The sequence below is a fragment of the Dromiciops gliroides genome, chromosome 1, assembly GCF_019393635.1.
Source record: "Dromiciops gliroides isolate mDroGli1 chromosome 1, mDroGli1.pri, whole genome shotgun sequence".
Classification (NCBI taxonomy): Eukaryota; Metazoa; Chordata; class Mammalia; order Microbiotheria; family Microbiotheriidae; genus Dromiciops; species Dromiciops gliroides.
In genome coordinates, this window is record NC_057861.1 from 166291709 (window position 1) to 166308134 (window position 16426).

The following is a 16426-nucleotide window of genomic DNA, read 5'->3' on the forward strand; positions in this document are numbered from 1 at the left end:
TAGTAAATTTGATTTAGTAGTCTGAGCTCAGGAAATGTTAGGGTGCTAAGAAACATATCTTTCACTAACTAGTTAAAAACAAAAGTGAAGCCTTGAGCAGGTTCCCAGAAGGCTCTATTAGACATGAGATTAATGTGGATTAATGATAGAATCATGACTCAATATTAGCAAAAGACCAGGGTTAAAAATAAATGTGTGTATCTCAAGGGAAATAGGAATTTCTCGGTTAACAGTGATATAAAGTACTGGACTTTAAAAATATGTGACTCTTGTACTCCATTTCCCTACAAAATTATCTTGTCAATGTCACTATATTTTGTAACAGTATATGAATGTCATAGCGAAAAGGCCAAGGAGTATATTTAAATTGAGGACTTGTATGAAAAAAAAAGTCAAATAAGAGTCATACTTTCCCTTAATTAATTGCAAAATAAAACAATTTTCAACAGTAAGGAGCCTTCTTCTTTCATGAACTGTCTGCTTGGGTTTACACAAGGAAAAAAAGGCTAGACTCATAGAATATTGGAGCTGCAGGGGACCTTAGAGTTAACTAATATTTCAACTCCCTCATTTTATAGATGAGGAAGATAAGATCCACAGAGACTGTGTCCTGTCCAAGGTCATACAGCTAGCCAGTGGCACTGTCAGGTCTAGAACTAATGTGTCCTGCCTCCTAGCTTCCAACTGACAGCTAGGAGGTAGAGTAGATGGACTGCTGAGCCTAGAATTGGGAAGACCTTGCTTCAGACACTTACTAGCTTAATGACCCTGGGCAAGACTTAGCTTTTATCTGCTTCACTTTCCCCAAATTACAAAATGGGGATAATAATAACACCTACCTTAGAGAGCTGTTGTGAGGATCAAATGAGATAATATTTGTAAAGCACTGAGCACAGTGGCTAGCATAGAGTTGTTGTTCCTCTTGTGTTCTCAAAAGAAGATTGATGACATCACAAGGGTGATGTATTGACTTGCTCATGGATTGGAATTAAGTGAGGCAGAGCTACACAAAGTCTTCACCCTCAATATCTCTTCCAGTTATCAAAGACCAGTGGCAAGATAAAAAGTTGATAACTGGCAATGGTCTGTGATTCAGTGGGTGACCTTGTCCTTTTCTAAATTAAGGTCTTTCCCAGGTCTCAGTTTGTCTGAGGCCATGCCCATTCAATAACTAAGGGCTAGGGAAGAATTGGGACAAAAGATGGTCCAATTTACCATCACAAAGATATCGATCTTGGAGGGAAAGAAACTCAAGAGTTACTGCTGGCATATAGTAAGTGCTTAATAAATTCTTGTTTCCTTCTTCCTTCACTTCTTGGTTAGCCAGTAACAATATCATCACTTATACATTGGGTTCTCCACCTTTTTGTCCCTCACTCCAATCCTGCTATAACCTGATTAAAAGCCTACTCTGGAGCTGACTTTAGGTAAAATTATGAGGTGGAAGTTTATATTTAGTGCCTTTAACCCCAATTGCCTCACTAAAAAAACAAACAAACAAAAGTCTATCATTGAAAAGGAAGAGAGACATAGGAAAGGACTTTGGACAGACTAGAGAGGTAAATAAAGGTTAAAAAAAGAATGGGGTCATTTAGGCATGTTATAAGTATCAGAGAAGTCAGTGGCTGAATATTAGAAAGACAGAAGGAATGATAGAAGGAAAAAATTTCCTTCCTAAAATGACCCCACCATGCTTCCTTCCCCCTACTCTATGGATTTCTGTTTTAAATATGTGTTTATAGATATAGATATATAATATAGAGAGACATGTGCATATATGTGAGTATCTATCTATATTATATCTACATTATATATATATGTACACATTTTTTCTATGTATACACACACATACATATATTCTTTCAGAATCAGTCTTTCTGACTTCTTAGGAAATATTTTCTAATCAGATAAATTAATTCTACTACTTTACAAATAGGAGAAGGCTATAGGAATCTCTTCCTAACTCTTCCTCCAGTTCCTAGAACATTTTATAATATAATTTATAACATAATAATAAGATACTTGTGGAGATGGTGAATAAATATATGGTCTTTTGTTTCTATGTTTTCTTGTATAAATGAAATAGAATAATTAAGTTATATATTAACCAGATGAAGTTGGTATGAAATTTCTCTGCCATCAATGACATATTCACTTAAATTCAACAAGCATTTCTTTTTGGCTTCCACTTGTTTGGTATTAATGTGAAGCCCCCCTCCCCCCCTTTTTTTTGCGGGGCAATGAAGGTTAGTTAGTTGTTCTTGTTTTATTTTTATCTTTGAATTTCTAGGACCTCCTACACAGAAGCAACATGGATAAGGTTAAGTGACTTGCCCAGGGTCACACAGCTAGTAAGAGTCAAGTGTCTGAGGTTGGATTTAAACTCAAGTCCTTCTGAATGCAAGGCCGATTTTTTATCCACTGCATCACCTAGCTGCCCCTCAAGCATTTCTTGAGCATCCACTAAATGCCAAGGCACTGTGCTAAGTGCCGGGTATGTGACATATATTATTTGTTTATTTTGTTGTGTTATTTAGTCATCTTCAGCCTTATCCAACTCTTTGTGACCCCATTTGGGTTTTATTTTTGGCAAAGATACTGTAGTGATTTGCTAGTAAGTGACTGAGGCCAGATTTAAACATAGGTCTTCCTGAGTCTACGCCCAGCACTCTATCTGCTGTACCATCTAGCCGCCCTAATATTTATTTTAAGGCTCTTCAAAAAGTTAGGTTCTAAGACTATTACCCCAAATGACTTCTCTCTTAAAAGATTGCCAATGTTTATTAGGTTATTTTTTAGGTTCCTTACAGGTCTAAATTGCATTTGAGTTTTTGCAAATTTAATAGGATCCTAATATCTTTTTTTTTAAGTGAGGCAATTGGGGTTAAGTGACTTGCCCAGGGTCATGCAGCTAGTAAGTGTTAAGTGTCTAGACTGGATTTGAACTTAGGTACTCCTGACTCCAGGGCCGGTGCTCTATCCACTGCACCACCTAGCTGCCCTGGATCCTAATATCTTAACTCAAAGCAATGGTGGTGGGGAACATTGGGGTCCATCAGTGGTATTCAAGAAACACTAAGAAGCAATAGCAGCAGTGATTATAACAGATATAGCAACTAATGGTGCAAAAAATTTTCCTTTCCCATAGCTAATGTTGGAAGAGCCATTTTGAAGCAGGAAGGAAGGAGCAGGGACCCATAGAGAACTAAGAACTAGTTATCATTAACACCCCTCTCTTTCCTCTATACTAGACTGACCTTGTCAAGACATGCCTTGGCAGGACTGCTGTGAACCCTTTACCCAAGTCTAGTTCCCTTGCAATAATTTAAGGCTAATAACTTTTACTGCATTGATGACATATGAATAAGTATAGTTTTGAGATGGTATAAAATATTCAACTTTAGTGGTGATCATCTTGTCAGAAATGAAGAGTAAAGAAAAGAGCAATCAAGTACTGGGATTTAAAGAGAATGAATGGTATCAATTTGTCTAGAAAAGTTATTTTTTTTAAACCATCCTTTTTTTTTTTTGTTACACATACCTCTCAACAGTTCCAGAAACCTAAATAAAAATTGGTTTGTAAAGGTCTATAGCATCTCTAGCCCAATCCCTAGGTACATATTCTGGTCTTGTCTCTCTGCACCCAATCAAAAATGTTTCAGTTCTGAGATGCTTTGTCTCTTCTGGGAAAGTCTACTTGCCTCGAGCAGTCAAGGTTATAAACTATTCCCCTTTCACATTACAGTGAAGCTACAGGACTCAGTAAAGGGATCCAGAGGAAATATTGAATTTACAGTACTACAGAATGAAAAAAAGGAAACCACAAGGAAAAGGCTCTAAATGTTTTGAAGAAAACTTGAATATCTAGGCCTCAGGAACTAAGGCATCTGGACCAACTATGAAAAGAGAAACAAATGTGTCCCTTTCTTTGACCAAGGGTAACTTAAGTATGATGGGTTAGTCAACCACCAGGGAACACATCTAATTTATGATGATATTTTTGGTAAAAGCAAAATATTTACATCAGCATTCCAAGGATATGATATTTCATCTATGTGGGTACTTCTCTCACAGACAACTACTCCTCCATACTTTATTAGGAGGTCTCTGTGAATGGCTGTGGCTGAAAAGAAAAATTCTTCAGTTGCTAATCATACTTCTAGCTATGAACCTCTCCAGACTTAGCTGGGTTGGTCTGGGGTAGTTAAATATACAGTTCTTCTATTAATTAATAAAGAGATTTTAGGAAGTTGCCTGAGGCTCAGAGAGTAAATTATTTGCTCAGGGTCCCATAGTTAGGAAATATCAGGGGATAAGTCTATTATAAATACTCTAACAATAAAGGATATATGAAGATGCTATCTGCATCTAAAGAAATAACTGATAAACAGAAGTATGTATAGAATAATTTTATGTATGAATATATGTGTGTATGTGCACACACACACACACATATATATATATGTATATATATATATATATATATATATATATATATATATATACCTATTTGTGTCTAATGGTAGCCATCTCTAGGGTGAGGGACAGGAAGAAAAAAAGAATTTTATATGATAACTTTATTATATCTTTAAAAGGAAGAACAAGTTGTACATAATTTGTAGTTTCATAAGTAATCATCTTTTTATTATACTGTTATAGAAATGCTTATTTTATTCCATAAATTAAAAATGAAATAAACTTAAGCTTAGTTGTTCTTATTTTATTTTTATCTTTGAATTTCTAGGACCTCCTACACAAAGGCAACATGGATAAGTTGACTGAGAACTATCTCTGATGGTATAAAGACTAAGGTTCAAGTCCTGCTTATGACACATACTGGCTGTGTGACTTGGGCAAGTTATCTGATCTCTCAATATCCTAGGCAATGCCTAAAACTCCAAGTTGTTCAAGAGTTGGCCTCTGCATTGTTAAAGGGAATTTTCTCAGCTGGGAATTCCCTCTTCCAGTGAAATGAAAAGTCCAGTACTTATCTCCAGCAACTAGTGGAACACCTGGAAAATAGTAAATGCTTATGACACCACCCACCCCTCTATGCTGTCTTTGAGATAGTCATTATCTAAATATTCCAAGTTTGTGAAAAGGAAAGTGTGCAGTGCCTTCATTTAGCAGGTGAGACTCTGGCTGAGGTGCTCAGGGACTTTCCCAGGCATGATATATCCTTTCCACATCACAACTTTCCCCATTGCAGTTTCACTATATTACAGGTTGGCATAAAAAATGAAATGGAAATTTGGGGGGAGTTTTGTGGAACCTGCAAATGACACATAAAGTCCATCTAGATGACACAGAAAATCTTTAGAAACAAAAAAATGCATAAAATATGTGTATAGTGTTGTATAATATCAACCCCAATTTAATAATAAGGTACTGTAAAAAAAGAAAAATGTTTGGACTTCTTCTCTGGTATGAAGAAGGGCCAGAAATTTTTTCACGGATTTTCCATGTCACGGGATGCCATGGCCCTATTTCTGACAATGTGGAAGGGCTAGCTGTGGTCAAGACTATCACCTAGAGTTTCATCTTGAACTTCCATTGCAAGGCTTATTTCCAAGACTCTCTGCATTAGATAAAAGGAAGGTACCATTACAGAGAAGTTTGCAGCTTTGTCTACTTCCTCTCATTTCACTGAAATTATTCAGAATTCAAAAGGAAGAGGAAAGACTTCTGAGATGATTAGAAGCACTCTTGATTAAAAATAAAATTTCCTCCTTAGTGCTATATCAATATTTTCAATATCTTAATTTTTCAAGCTTGACTGGTTTTGGAGACCATCTTGTCTGAGGAACTCAGGGCAGTGGTAATGTTCCTAAACCAATCACACCCACCACTAGATAAAAATCCATGAATTGAATTTTATGCAATGTTATGTTCCCCAGCCTGGAACTTCGTTGACTATGTGTGATTAATAGAAATGTATAGTTTGTATTAGGATTACCTCCTTGGTCTAAGAATCAAAGTCTCAGCTTGGCTAAGTGTCTCTGCATGTAGCATTAGGATCATTTAATGTTTACTTACCAATTGCACTGGTTTGCATAAGATAATAATTTTTAAATTAATAAGAAATGCAAGATGTCTATAAGTAAGTTTCCTCAGCTAAAGAATATCATCTTAAGAAACCTTGAGAAAGAATCAATTTACCATCATGCACTCCCAGTTAGAGGCAGCCAGGTAGCCCAGTGGACATCAACTAGATGTGTGATTCTGGACAAATCACTTACCCCTGCCTGCCTCACTTTCCTCAAATATAAAATAGGGATATGAATATTACCTACCTCATAGGCTAGTCAGTATTCTACTACAGAATATATTTCCTATCATCCCATTCTGACCCCATTTTTACAAAGCCTCAACTACTTTGCCAGATCCTCTCTTTCTTCATTTAAGCACCTTCTGAATTATACATCCTCCAAGAATTTTTCCTTGACTAGCCTACGGAGCAGAAATAAAACTCTCCTATTCTTTATTTATCTTCTACCCAAACATAATGTAAATATTTAACTTCTCTATTACCCGGCTTAAAAAATACATGTTTGTTCTCTATTCAATCCTTGTTTGGTTCTTTGTGTGTTCTCTTCATAGAAGGACATATAATTATGACCTGTCTTAGAATAAAAACCTGTAGGGGGTAGGAATGATTGCTAATGAATTCCTTATGAAAAGAGCTCAGGATAGCACTTAACAAATGATTTTTAAAATGATTATTGGGCAGTCTATACCTACATTTACAAAAATAATTCCTGAGCTTAACCTTCCTTAAAAATGTAGGTACTTCAACAACTTAAAGCAGGGACTGAAAATAGGGGTTAAGGGGAACAGAGGAGGAGATGGATCTGGGGTTAGTGTAGTAGGGGGAGGGTATGCCAAGATATCAGGAAAGTTTACATAATTCAAGCTTAGAAATGCCCTACCTATCCTTTGAGAAGTAGATTTATTCTTAATTATTAATTCCTAATTAATCCTAGTAGTTGGGTAATCTGATGACTCAAATGCATAGCACTTTCTCACTATGGCATTGACATGATCACATTTGACACCAAAATCAGACTATTTTAAAGAATCACTTGTTCATATTATTTAATTATCATCTTTCTTCAAGCATTGGAAATATAAGGAATATGAAATCATTGAGAAGAGATCACTTTTCCAACTCATTATTTAAAAAAAAAAAACGAAGAATAATCACCATTGGAACATTTACCAAAAGTTTACCCATAAGTTCTCCATCATTTCAATAGTTTTCAATTAAATGGCAATCCTGAATCAGATCAAAGAAATCATGTCCAATATACTATAATCAGTGATATGTAATGCCTACCATTGCAGATGCAACACGACTGATTTTCACTGGGTTCCCCCGTCCAGAGAGATCCATTTGAGCTTTGTCCATTAAGTATAGGCAAGCATCCAGGATGCCATCTTCAAACTATGCAGTAAGAAAGGAAAAAAATTAAACTGCTTAATATCCATTCGGCATAGCAAATGTTCTTTGCCTAAAAATAGATGAAGCAAAACTGTATTTTAGTCCAATGTTTGGAAACCTAGATTTTTAAAAAAATATTAATCACCCACATTTAGTGAGAAATGCTCTGATCAAAGGGAGGAAAATATTCTCATTTTCAAGGCAGTTTCAGGGGCCTGACTATGAAAGGTGACAATGGTATTTTAAAATAAATAGTATATTAAATCCCACAAATATTTATTAAGGACCTACTATTTGTAAGGTACTATGCATAAAATTTAATATACCCCAAAATAATAACATACTAAACCATAATTATTAAGATAACTATAAAAGTGCCCATTCATTTAATAAACTAGAAATTTAAGTCCTTCTGAAAATGGCCTATTCATTTCAGAGGATTCTTCAAGCATAGCTGTTAAAATGCCCAAGGCTAAACAATGAATGAGTTACTAAAGTCCCTAAACCTCAAAAACAACACGAGTCCTCATGAGTTTTTAAAATAAATTGACTCTTAGGTATATCACTGAAGAATTTCTGGCTTATTTAGAATACATTCTGAAATAATAAGTGAGCTTAGCTAAAGAATACAAGTCTAAGGCTTCTTATTCTTCTGAGACAAGATGGATCCCAGAATCTACAAGAAGGCAGATAGGCATAGAAAGAGTAGAATTTATCATCAAAGGAAATGCCCAATAATACAACTCAATCTGCTTAGGAGAAATCACTTAGGCACAGAAACTAGCAAAATCATCTATAATGGCTAGAGGCAATAATTAGTACCATGATGGTCAATGTGTGCTATAGGATAGCAAAAAGACAATCAGACCAGGAGTGAAGGGAGAAAACTTTCCTTCAAGTCCTGATTCTGCTCCTTTCTATATGTGTAACCTTAGGCAAATCACTAACATCTCTGGACCTTTCCTTATCTATAAAAGAAAGGAGTTGGACTAGATGACCCCCCCCCCAACATCCTGTCCATCTGTGAATCCTATGACCTTCCCACATGCAGTAATGTATGCACATCCTCTGAGTGGGTAGAATAGCTTTGTTCAGGAAACAGAATATGCCATGACTATTTAGTCCATTAACATCATAGATTAATTGCTGCAAGGGAATCTTAGAAGCCATCTAGTCCAACATCCTCATTTTACAGATGAGAGAACCAAGGCATAGGGATATTAAGTGACTTGCCCAAGGTCATTCAGCTATAAGAAGTAAAATTTGAACCTGGGTATTCTGACTCCATTGCTCTTTCTGCTATACCTTTTCAAGTTGATTTTCATTAATTTTGAATTTCCATAGGTACTAAGAAATGTGAATTTGTGTTATACAGTTTCTTAGAAACCAGTTCCCAATATCAGTTATTGTTGATAGCAAATATTCTTGATATTAACAAAAGGAAAATGCTTCTGGGTACCAGAAGCATGGATCCATAGATTAATACCTCATAAGTTTCCCAGAAGCCCATACTCATTATTCTGGTGTGATCAATAGTACAAGATCAACATAACTTGAACATCTTAGGACTGAAGTAAACAGAGCAATTTCTCAAGTGATCCTAGTGGAGTTTCATTATTCATCAGTTATTTTTCCTACAGAATGAAGTCCAACTAGGGCTTAATCAACATTGAGAACTTGTCTAATGGTTGTGATTTGACTGCTATTGGCTCTATCTCCTATCCCCAGGCTTTGGTAAGCTGGAGGAAATTATTTTGGAAGCGATGTATATGTATGCCTCCACAAGTAGGATACATAAGCAGACCCTTGTACTCTGAAGGACTGCCTCAACTACAGTTTTTGAGATTCTTTGCTCAGCTCATTTTTTGTGGGTCTGTATGTCTCCCTGTGGATCAGTCAGAAAAAAAATGTATCTTGCATATTCAATTCAACATACATTTATCATGACCTGTTATGATCAAACATGGTGCTTAGTGCTGAAGATATAAGACATATGTGCCATTGCATTACTGGGAGTCAAAATGATGCCTTATGGAGAGGGAAGAGGACACTGTTTATCTCTGTCTATCTGGGAGGAGAAGGAAAGTCATAAGACTAGGCTCAGCTGGAGAAGTTGCTGGAGATGGTAGTCAATAATGTTAATTGATTCCACACTAGGCTAGTTAGGCTATTTTTTTTTAAAGCATGGCTGTTAGATTCCACCATCTCTAAAATTATCACAAAACACCAAGAGAATAAAGCCATACCCTTCCCTCAGCTGATCAGTGTACCCATGGGGTCTTTGGTTATATTTCCTATAATGTTATTTTGTGCCTTGCAATAGCCTCAAGTTTAGTTGTTGTTTTGAGAAATAGTCATTTTGGATTGACCTTGGGACATAGTTCAGAATTGAGATGATGTAAGAGGCTGTGATTAGAGTCATTTCCCATGGGACTACCACAAAGCTCTTTTTTTAAGGCGGGGTTCTCAATGATCTCATGTGTCTAGTCTGGAGTACTACAATAATTCATAATTACAGAGTGCTTGCCTTCCAATGAAGTTCACTACTCAAAGTTTGATTCATGAATCTCAGTTAATCTTCAATCCCTCTGGTGAAAGAAGCAGTTGGTAATTACTCTCCTTTCCACTGTTTTGTTGAAGGTGGATAGATAAATAGATAAATAAATAGACAGCACATTTAGCAAGCACTTACTACATACCAGACACTTTGCTAAGCACTAGTGATTCAAATATGAGCAAAAACCTGAAGGAGTTTGTGTTCTAATGGGGCAAGACAACACAAAATAAGCAACTGGAAAACAGAATTTTGGAGCAAGGGAAGGAAGGGAGAGTCCAGGAGTGGGTGGGAGCAAAATATACCTAAGGTCCTTCCTAAATTGGTGGTCCTAAGGAGGTAGTCACCAATGAAGAGAAGAGGGTCTGAGGTAAAGAGAAGGATGAGGATGCCAGAATACTGATAGCCAGGATCCATGAAAAATTAATGACAATCCCCTCCCAAAATATAACCCAAATAACCCAATTCATCCAAAGTCACAACCATTATATGCCATATTAGCCAACTCAAATCCCAAGAGTCCACAGTGAGAGTAAAGCATGTATTTGGGACCCACTGCTATCTATGCCTGAATTACTAGAACAAGAAAGTAAAGGAAACCTCGAGGAACAAGGGACAAAGATAAGAGTGAGAGAAAAATATACAGAGAAAGAGAAAGAAGAAAAGAAAAGGACTACTGGGATAGGGTATCATCAGAAATTACTAGCAAAGTTGCATGTGGAGGCTTCATGTGACCAAACTGTGTCTCTTTGGTTATTAAATAATCATAAGTCCAGCAAAGACTGTCTGGGATCTGTGTCTTCAATCTTCATAGAGACATATATACACACACACACACATATATATACACACATATGTGTATGTATATATGCATGTATGTATATGTGTATGTATGTATGTGTATATATACATGGCATTTCGCATTTGCTCAGCCCCTGTTTCCCTTGCCTGTGGTCTTCCTCCATGACTCATCACTTTCACTTGTATAAGGAAGTGGCCTCTTTACATCCAGCCATCAAGCTAATGTCAAAGCTCACAGTTTAAACAATGAAAGTGCATTTGCCCCGAACTCTTGTCATCTATACTTTATTTTTCATTTATTCAGATGCTTCTCTCTGTGACCTCAGCCTGACTGTGTGAGTAATTGATGCTTAATCCTTCCTTAAGGAACCAATTAATGTACTATTGAAGCATGAGCCCCAAAACATGAGATGCAGGAGTGGATTACTGTACTAGTTTATCAAGTGTATGATGGTTCAATGGAACCATCTACTTTATAATGCAACATCCAGTTGGAAAGTGAAAAAAATCAAACAATTGGTTATTTGGCCTCTACATTGCTCAAACTTCAACTAAGTTTGTTGAGTGAAGAGATTAACTAATTACTTTTGTTGTTTCCACATCATATAAACAGAAAATTATTTTCATCATACAAATAGAAGCTCCTATCTACAGATAATATTTTCCTGGTTGCATCAAGCCCTAGAATAATACAGAGCTTCTTGGAAGGGATCAGTAGCCATTCAAAAATGTTTTGCCTAACTATCCAAATAAGAAAGACCAAGTGGATGAAAAAAATATCTAATACCCAGATTAGGATATCCAATTGGATGGAAAATCTTTAGAACTTTTCTACCAGTACCCATGTCTGGGATGGCTATAGCAATATATAACACAACTGTACATGGGGTTTAGGCCCAGAATTAAACCAAAGAGGAGAATGGACTATATTGGTTTCAGGAAGTTACAAAGCTTCTTTAATGACCCCAAGTTTCTTCCAGAAAAAAACCCCTCATCTTTTTTTAATCATAAAAGTATTTTATTATTTTCCAGTTACATGTAAAGATAGTTTTCAACATTTGTTTTTTTTACAACCCTTTGAGTTTCAAATTTTTGTCCCTCCCTCCCTTCCCTCCCCCCTCTCCAAGACAAAGTAATCTGATATAGGTTATATATGTAAAATCACATTAAACATATTTCTGCATTTGTCATGTGAAAGAGGAATCAGAACAAAAGGGGAAAACCTCAAAAACAAGAAGAAAGTATAAACAGTATGGTTCAATATGAATTTAGATTCCACAGTTCTTTTTTCTGGATGTGGAGAGCATTTTTCATCAAGAGTCCTTTGGAATTGTCTTAGATCATTGTATTGCTGAAGCTCATCTTTTTAATAATGTTATTCTACTGGCTTTGATGTTTGGCTATAAGACACATAACACAATTGTCTCAGAGGTATTAAAAATATCTAGCACATAAAGGGCAATGGAGAGGTCCATGAAGGGAGTGAGCAGACTATAACATATAGCCAATGGGGCACTTTGAAGAAGAGCAGGATTGAAAAATAGCATTGGGGGAAAGTTTAAAGGAAAAGAAGATGGGGTAATCATGGGGTGAAAACTAGGGATGACAAATGGACTTCTCAATTATTCCCTGGGTATCACTGATGCTAGGAGAAAGCAAGGCAGCCCTCCAGTATATTGGAAGGACCCTGTGTGATGAATCTGGGGGAGACCTGGATAAGAGTCAAACAAGATTAGAAGGTATTGATGTCTTGTAAGCTGTGACATTGAAAGAAACTTCCAAATGGGCGAATCACAGATCTGTTTGAGTAACTAAACCTACCTAATGTGATACCTGGATTTCAGTGAGATATTTAACAGTCTTCCAAGATATTCTCATTAATAGATGGAGGAATGTGAGTTGGATGATAATACTGTCAGGAAAGTTCAGTATTGGGTGAACACCCATATCTAAACATTGGACTAATGTCAACCACTAGAAGCATTCTCCAGGGCTTTGCCCCTTGTTTGCTTCTAAAGAAAACCTTTATTGATAACGTGGATGAAGGCATACTTATAAATTAATGATGAGATTTAAAAGGGATAAATTAAAATTTTTTCACTGAAATTTTAAAATACTATACAGGTACAGCATCGAAGACACATTTGACAAAAGATGCATGGTTTTAGTTGATTGAAAATTTAGTCAACAGAATGATGCGGTTGCCAAAATATGTATTGATGTATGTCTTAATGCAGACTTAGGGGTTTTGGGTTTCCCTTGGCCTTCTTCATTTAGAAGGGTGGAGAAACTATGGGCGTCATTACAATATATTATAACCTTGAGCTTCCAGAACAAGAGAGCTGTCAAGTACCTTTGTACTAAGCACATCCAGAGGAAATATGAAGGAGCTGAAAGTCACCCGATAAGATGAACAGTTAAAAGACCTGAGGATATCTCGCTTAGAGAAGAGTAGACTTAAGGAGAAATGAAAAGCATTTTAAATACTTGAAGGGCTGTCAGGGAGAAGAGACATTAGATTTATCCTATGTGGCTCTAGAAAAGGACAGACTTTAGTCTGGCAAAGAGAAGAACTTCCTAAAAACCAAGGCTCTCTAAGAGTGGAATAGGCAGACTTGCAAGATAGTGAGCTCCCTATTACTGGACATATTCAAAAGAAAACTGAGTTATAACTTGTAAGAGAGGTTGTAGAGAGTATTCTGGGTTTAGGTAAAGGGTTAGACTTAGATGGCTTCAAACATTCCCACCAGCTCTGAGATCCTGCAGTTCTTTGAGTACATAGGCATTAGATTTTCGGGATGTCTGGAATCTGTAGGGATATGAGCAAGTTTAACAGTTGTGTGGAAGATGGATCTACTGATTGGTCTTCTTGCCTCAAGTCTTTCCCTACTCTAGTACATCCTCCAAGCAGCTATCAAAATGCCATTCCTTGAGCACCAATTTGACGATGTCACTCCTCTCCTCAATAAATTCCAATAGCTTCCTTATCACCTCCAGGATAAAATATTAACTCCTCTCTTTTTGCTTTTAGAGTCCTTTATAAGATGGAACAAACACATCTTGCCAATCTCATTCATTAGTCCCTTTTCAGACTCTATGACACATCTAAACTGATTTTCTCCATCTCTCACACACAGTACTCTACTGTCCCTCTCTCTGCCTTTGTTATAGCCATTTCTTATTCTCTCCTTCCTCATGTGTGCCTCAAAGAATCCTTCAAGAGTCACATGTCTCCTTCAATAGAATGTAAGCTCATTGAGAGTAAGAATTGTTTTGATCTTTTTACTTTCATTGTCCATACCTAATACAGTGCCTGGCATGTAGTAGGTGCTTAATAAATGTTTGTTAATTGATTGATTACCATAGGACACTAAACTTATTGATTATTAGTGATTAAAGCAAACTGGATAGATAATGTATGGTCCAGAGAGCAGGATTTGAAAACAAGCTTTTATTGGTAAAGCAAGTCATCATATATTGGATTTCCTCAATGCATTTGTCTTTTTCTGGCTTATCAGCTCAAAAGACTGCTGGTTCTACAAAATAATTTGTCTTCATTTTCATTTCATTCTGCGTACATTTTCCAAATTCAAGATTACAACCTTAGTTATCCACCAGCTTCTGAACATCTGTCTTCAGGAATTTGCATGATGTTCATAGTTTACTGAGTTCAAAGTCTTTCAAACCACCGTCAGCATCTTTATAGGTTGAGCTTTGTGGGGCTTTCAATTCAAGTTAGCAGTGACTCTAGGCCGCAGAGAGCAGCATTGGTCGAGGGGAGATCATTATTATTCCCACACTCACACGCACTGATAGCAACACTATTCAAAACATCATTCATGAACACCAACATCAAAGACAAAACTATATCTCACCTTTGGAAGATGTCAGCTGTTAATTTTTATCCCTCAAGCAAAACTTTCTGACAAACACAACACGTTGCTTATTTTTCCTCTTGTTGTTGCTACAAAATGTTTCCCTCTGAAAATGTGCATGTTTCTAGGGAAGTATACTAAAACTCATCAATTAGATCTAATTTTCAAGGGGTAAAGATTGCCAAGCTGAATTAGTGAATTGGCTTAATTGCAATAAAAAATAAAAAAATACTCAGCACTTTTAAATTCAGATAGTTCTAATTCAACTAGCTGTTAACAACATACATCTAAGTTGAGGATCTATAGTTGCAGTTTTAATACAGGGATAACACCCATTTATAATTAGTAGCATTCATGTGTAGAAACATTGCATCAATGGTCCATAAAAAGCTACATTCTTAATTGACTTGATGTAGACTTTGCTGGCAATATAGACAATCCATCAGTTTATGATTAAGACATGTATTAAAATTGTTATTTTTTTACCTGAGTTGTTTGAAACTAAGTGTATTTTATGAATAAGCATGGCCTTAAAGAAGAGATATGAGAAGACACCCAAACCACTCCTTTGCAGAGTTGGTAGGTCCACACATGCACAACATTTCATTTATTTTCAGACTTTTTTGACTATTGATCAGCTTTAATAACTTTCCCCTGCTTTTTCTTTAAAATATTATTTGTTATATGGCATGATGGCTAAGGGGGCAGGGATACTATAAGAAATTATAATGTAAAAAAACTGAAAATCGCAAAAAGTTATTTTAAAAAAAGAAACTAAGTTTATTTTGCCAAAGAACTTTATAGAGATTTATCAGCTTGCCTTTTAAACAACAGTCTACTGAATCCATTAAATATACCTAAAGTATGTTGTGTATTCATATAGAATAGTGGAGGTCTGGGCTATGAAACATGCAGAAATAAAGTATAAGACAGAAATATTGTAAGGATACAATTCAGGATTTTTAAAGTATTAAAAGAGGGCCAGAAAGAATGGGTAAGCTCAACTTAGAAAACATGACAGACCACAAAAAAACTGAGTGTTCCCCTCACCTCTATTGTCCATTTTGGTCCTCCAACAATACACAAAACATTTTTCTAATAATCCTCTGTCCCAACATCTAACCTTCTAGATTAGAAAAGAAACAAAGCAGACAGTCTGAAATATACCAGCCACATAGTCCAATGTATTAATAGTAAAGAAAATAGTGAATAAGAGGAGTCATGAGTGACAGAAATATGGGGCTACTTTACAAAGCTAGGCAGAAATCAAGAGAAATACATGTATAAATTTTTTTCTCAGGAGAATTAAAAAAGTAGAGAGTAACAAGAACAAAGAATGCGTATATACTGTTACTGTGAGAAAGTAGGAGTGACAATTTGTGATGGCACCATTATGTCTATTATAGTTTTAACTTTTTTCTCTTGCCTAGCTCTTGTGGATGTCCCATAGGCATCTCATCCTCAACACATCCAAAATGGAATTCATTATTCTTTTCTACCTCTTAAAATAGGGGTAGCCCTGTCTTCCAATCTTGTGCCATTTCTGTTAATGGAAGCACCATTTTTCCAGTTACCTAATTCACAACCTCATAATGATCCTTGATTTTTTACTTTCCCCTAACTTTGATATCCATTCACTTGCCAAGTTTTGTCAATACTACCTCAACAACAGCTTCTATATCTATCCCCTTGATGCTACTGGTACCCACTTCTACCCTGGTTGCAACAGCCTCCGAACTTCTCTCTGCCTCCTAC

At 36.2% G+C, this 16426-nt stretch overlaps 1 protein-coding gene across 1 annotated transcript in view; it reads right to left on the bottom strand.

Annotated features, from left to right (window-relative positions):
• F13A1 (coagulation factor XIII A chain) overlaps positions 1–16426 on the bottom strand; it is a 206146-nt gene that overhangs the window by 85223 nt on the left and 104497 nt on the right. The window contains exon 6 of the mRNA XM_043968344.1: positions 7337–7444. Within this exon, the coding sequence (XP_043824279.1) occupies positions 7337–7444 (108 nt within the window). The remainder of the gene's footprint in view (positions 1–7336; positions 7445–16426) is intronic.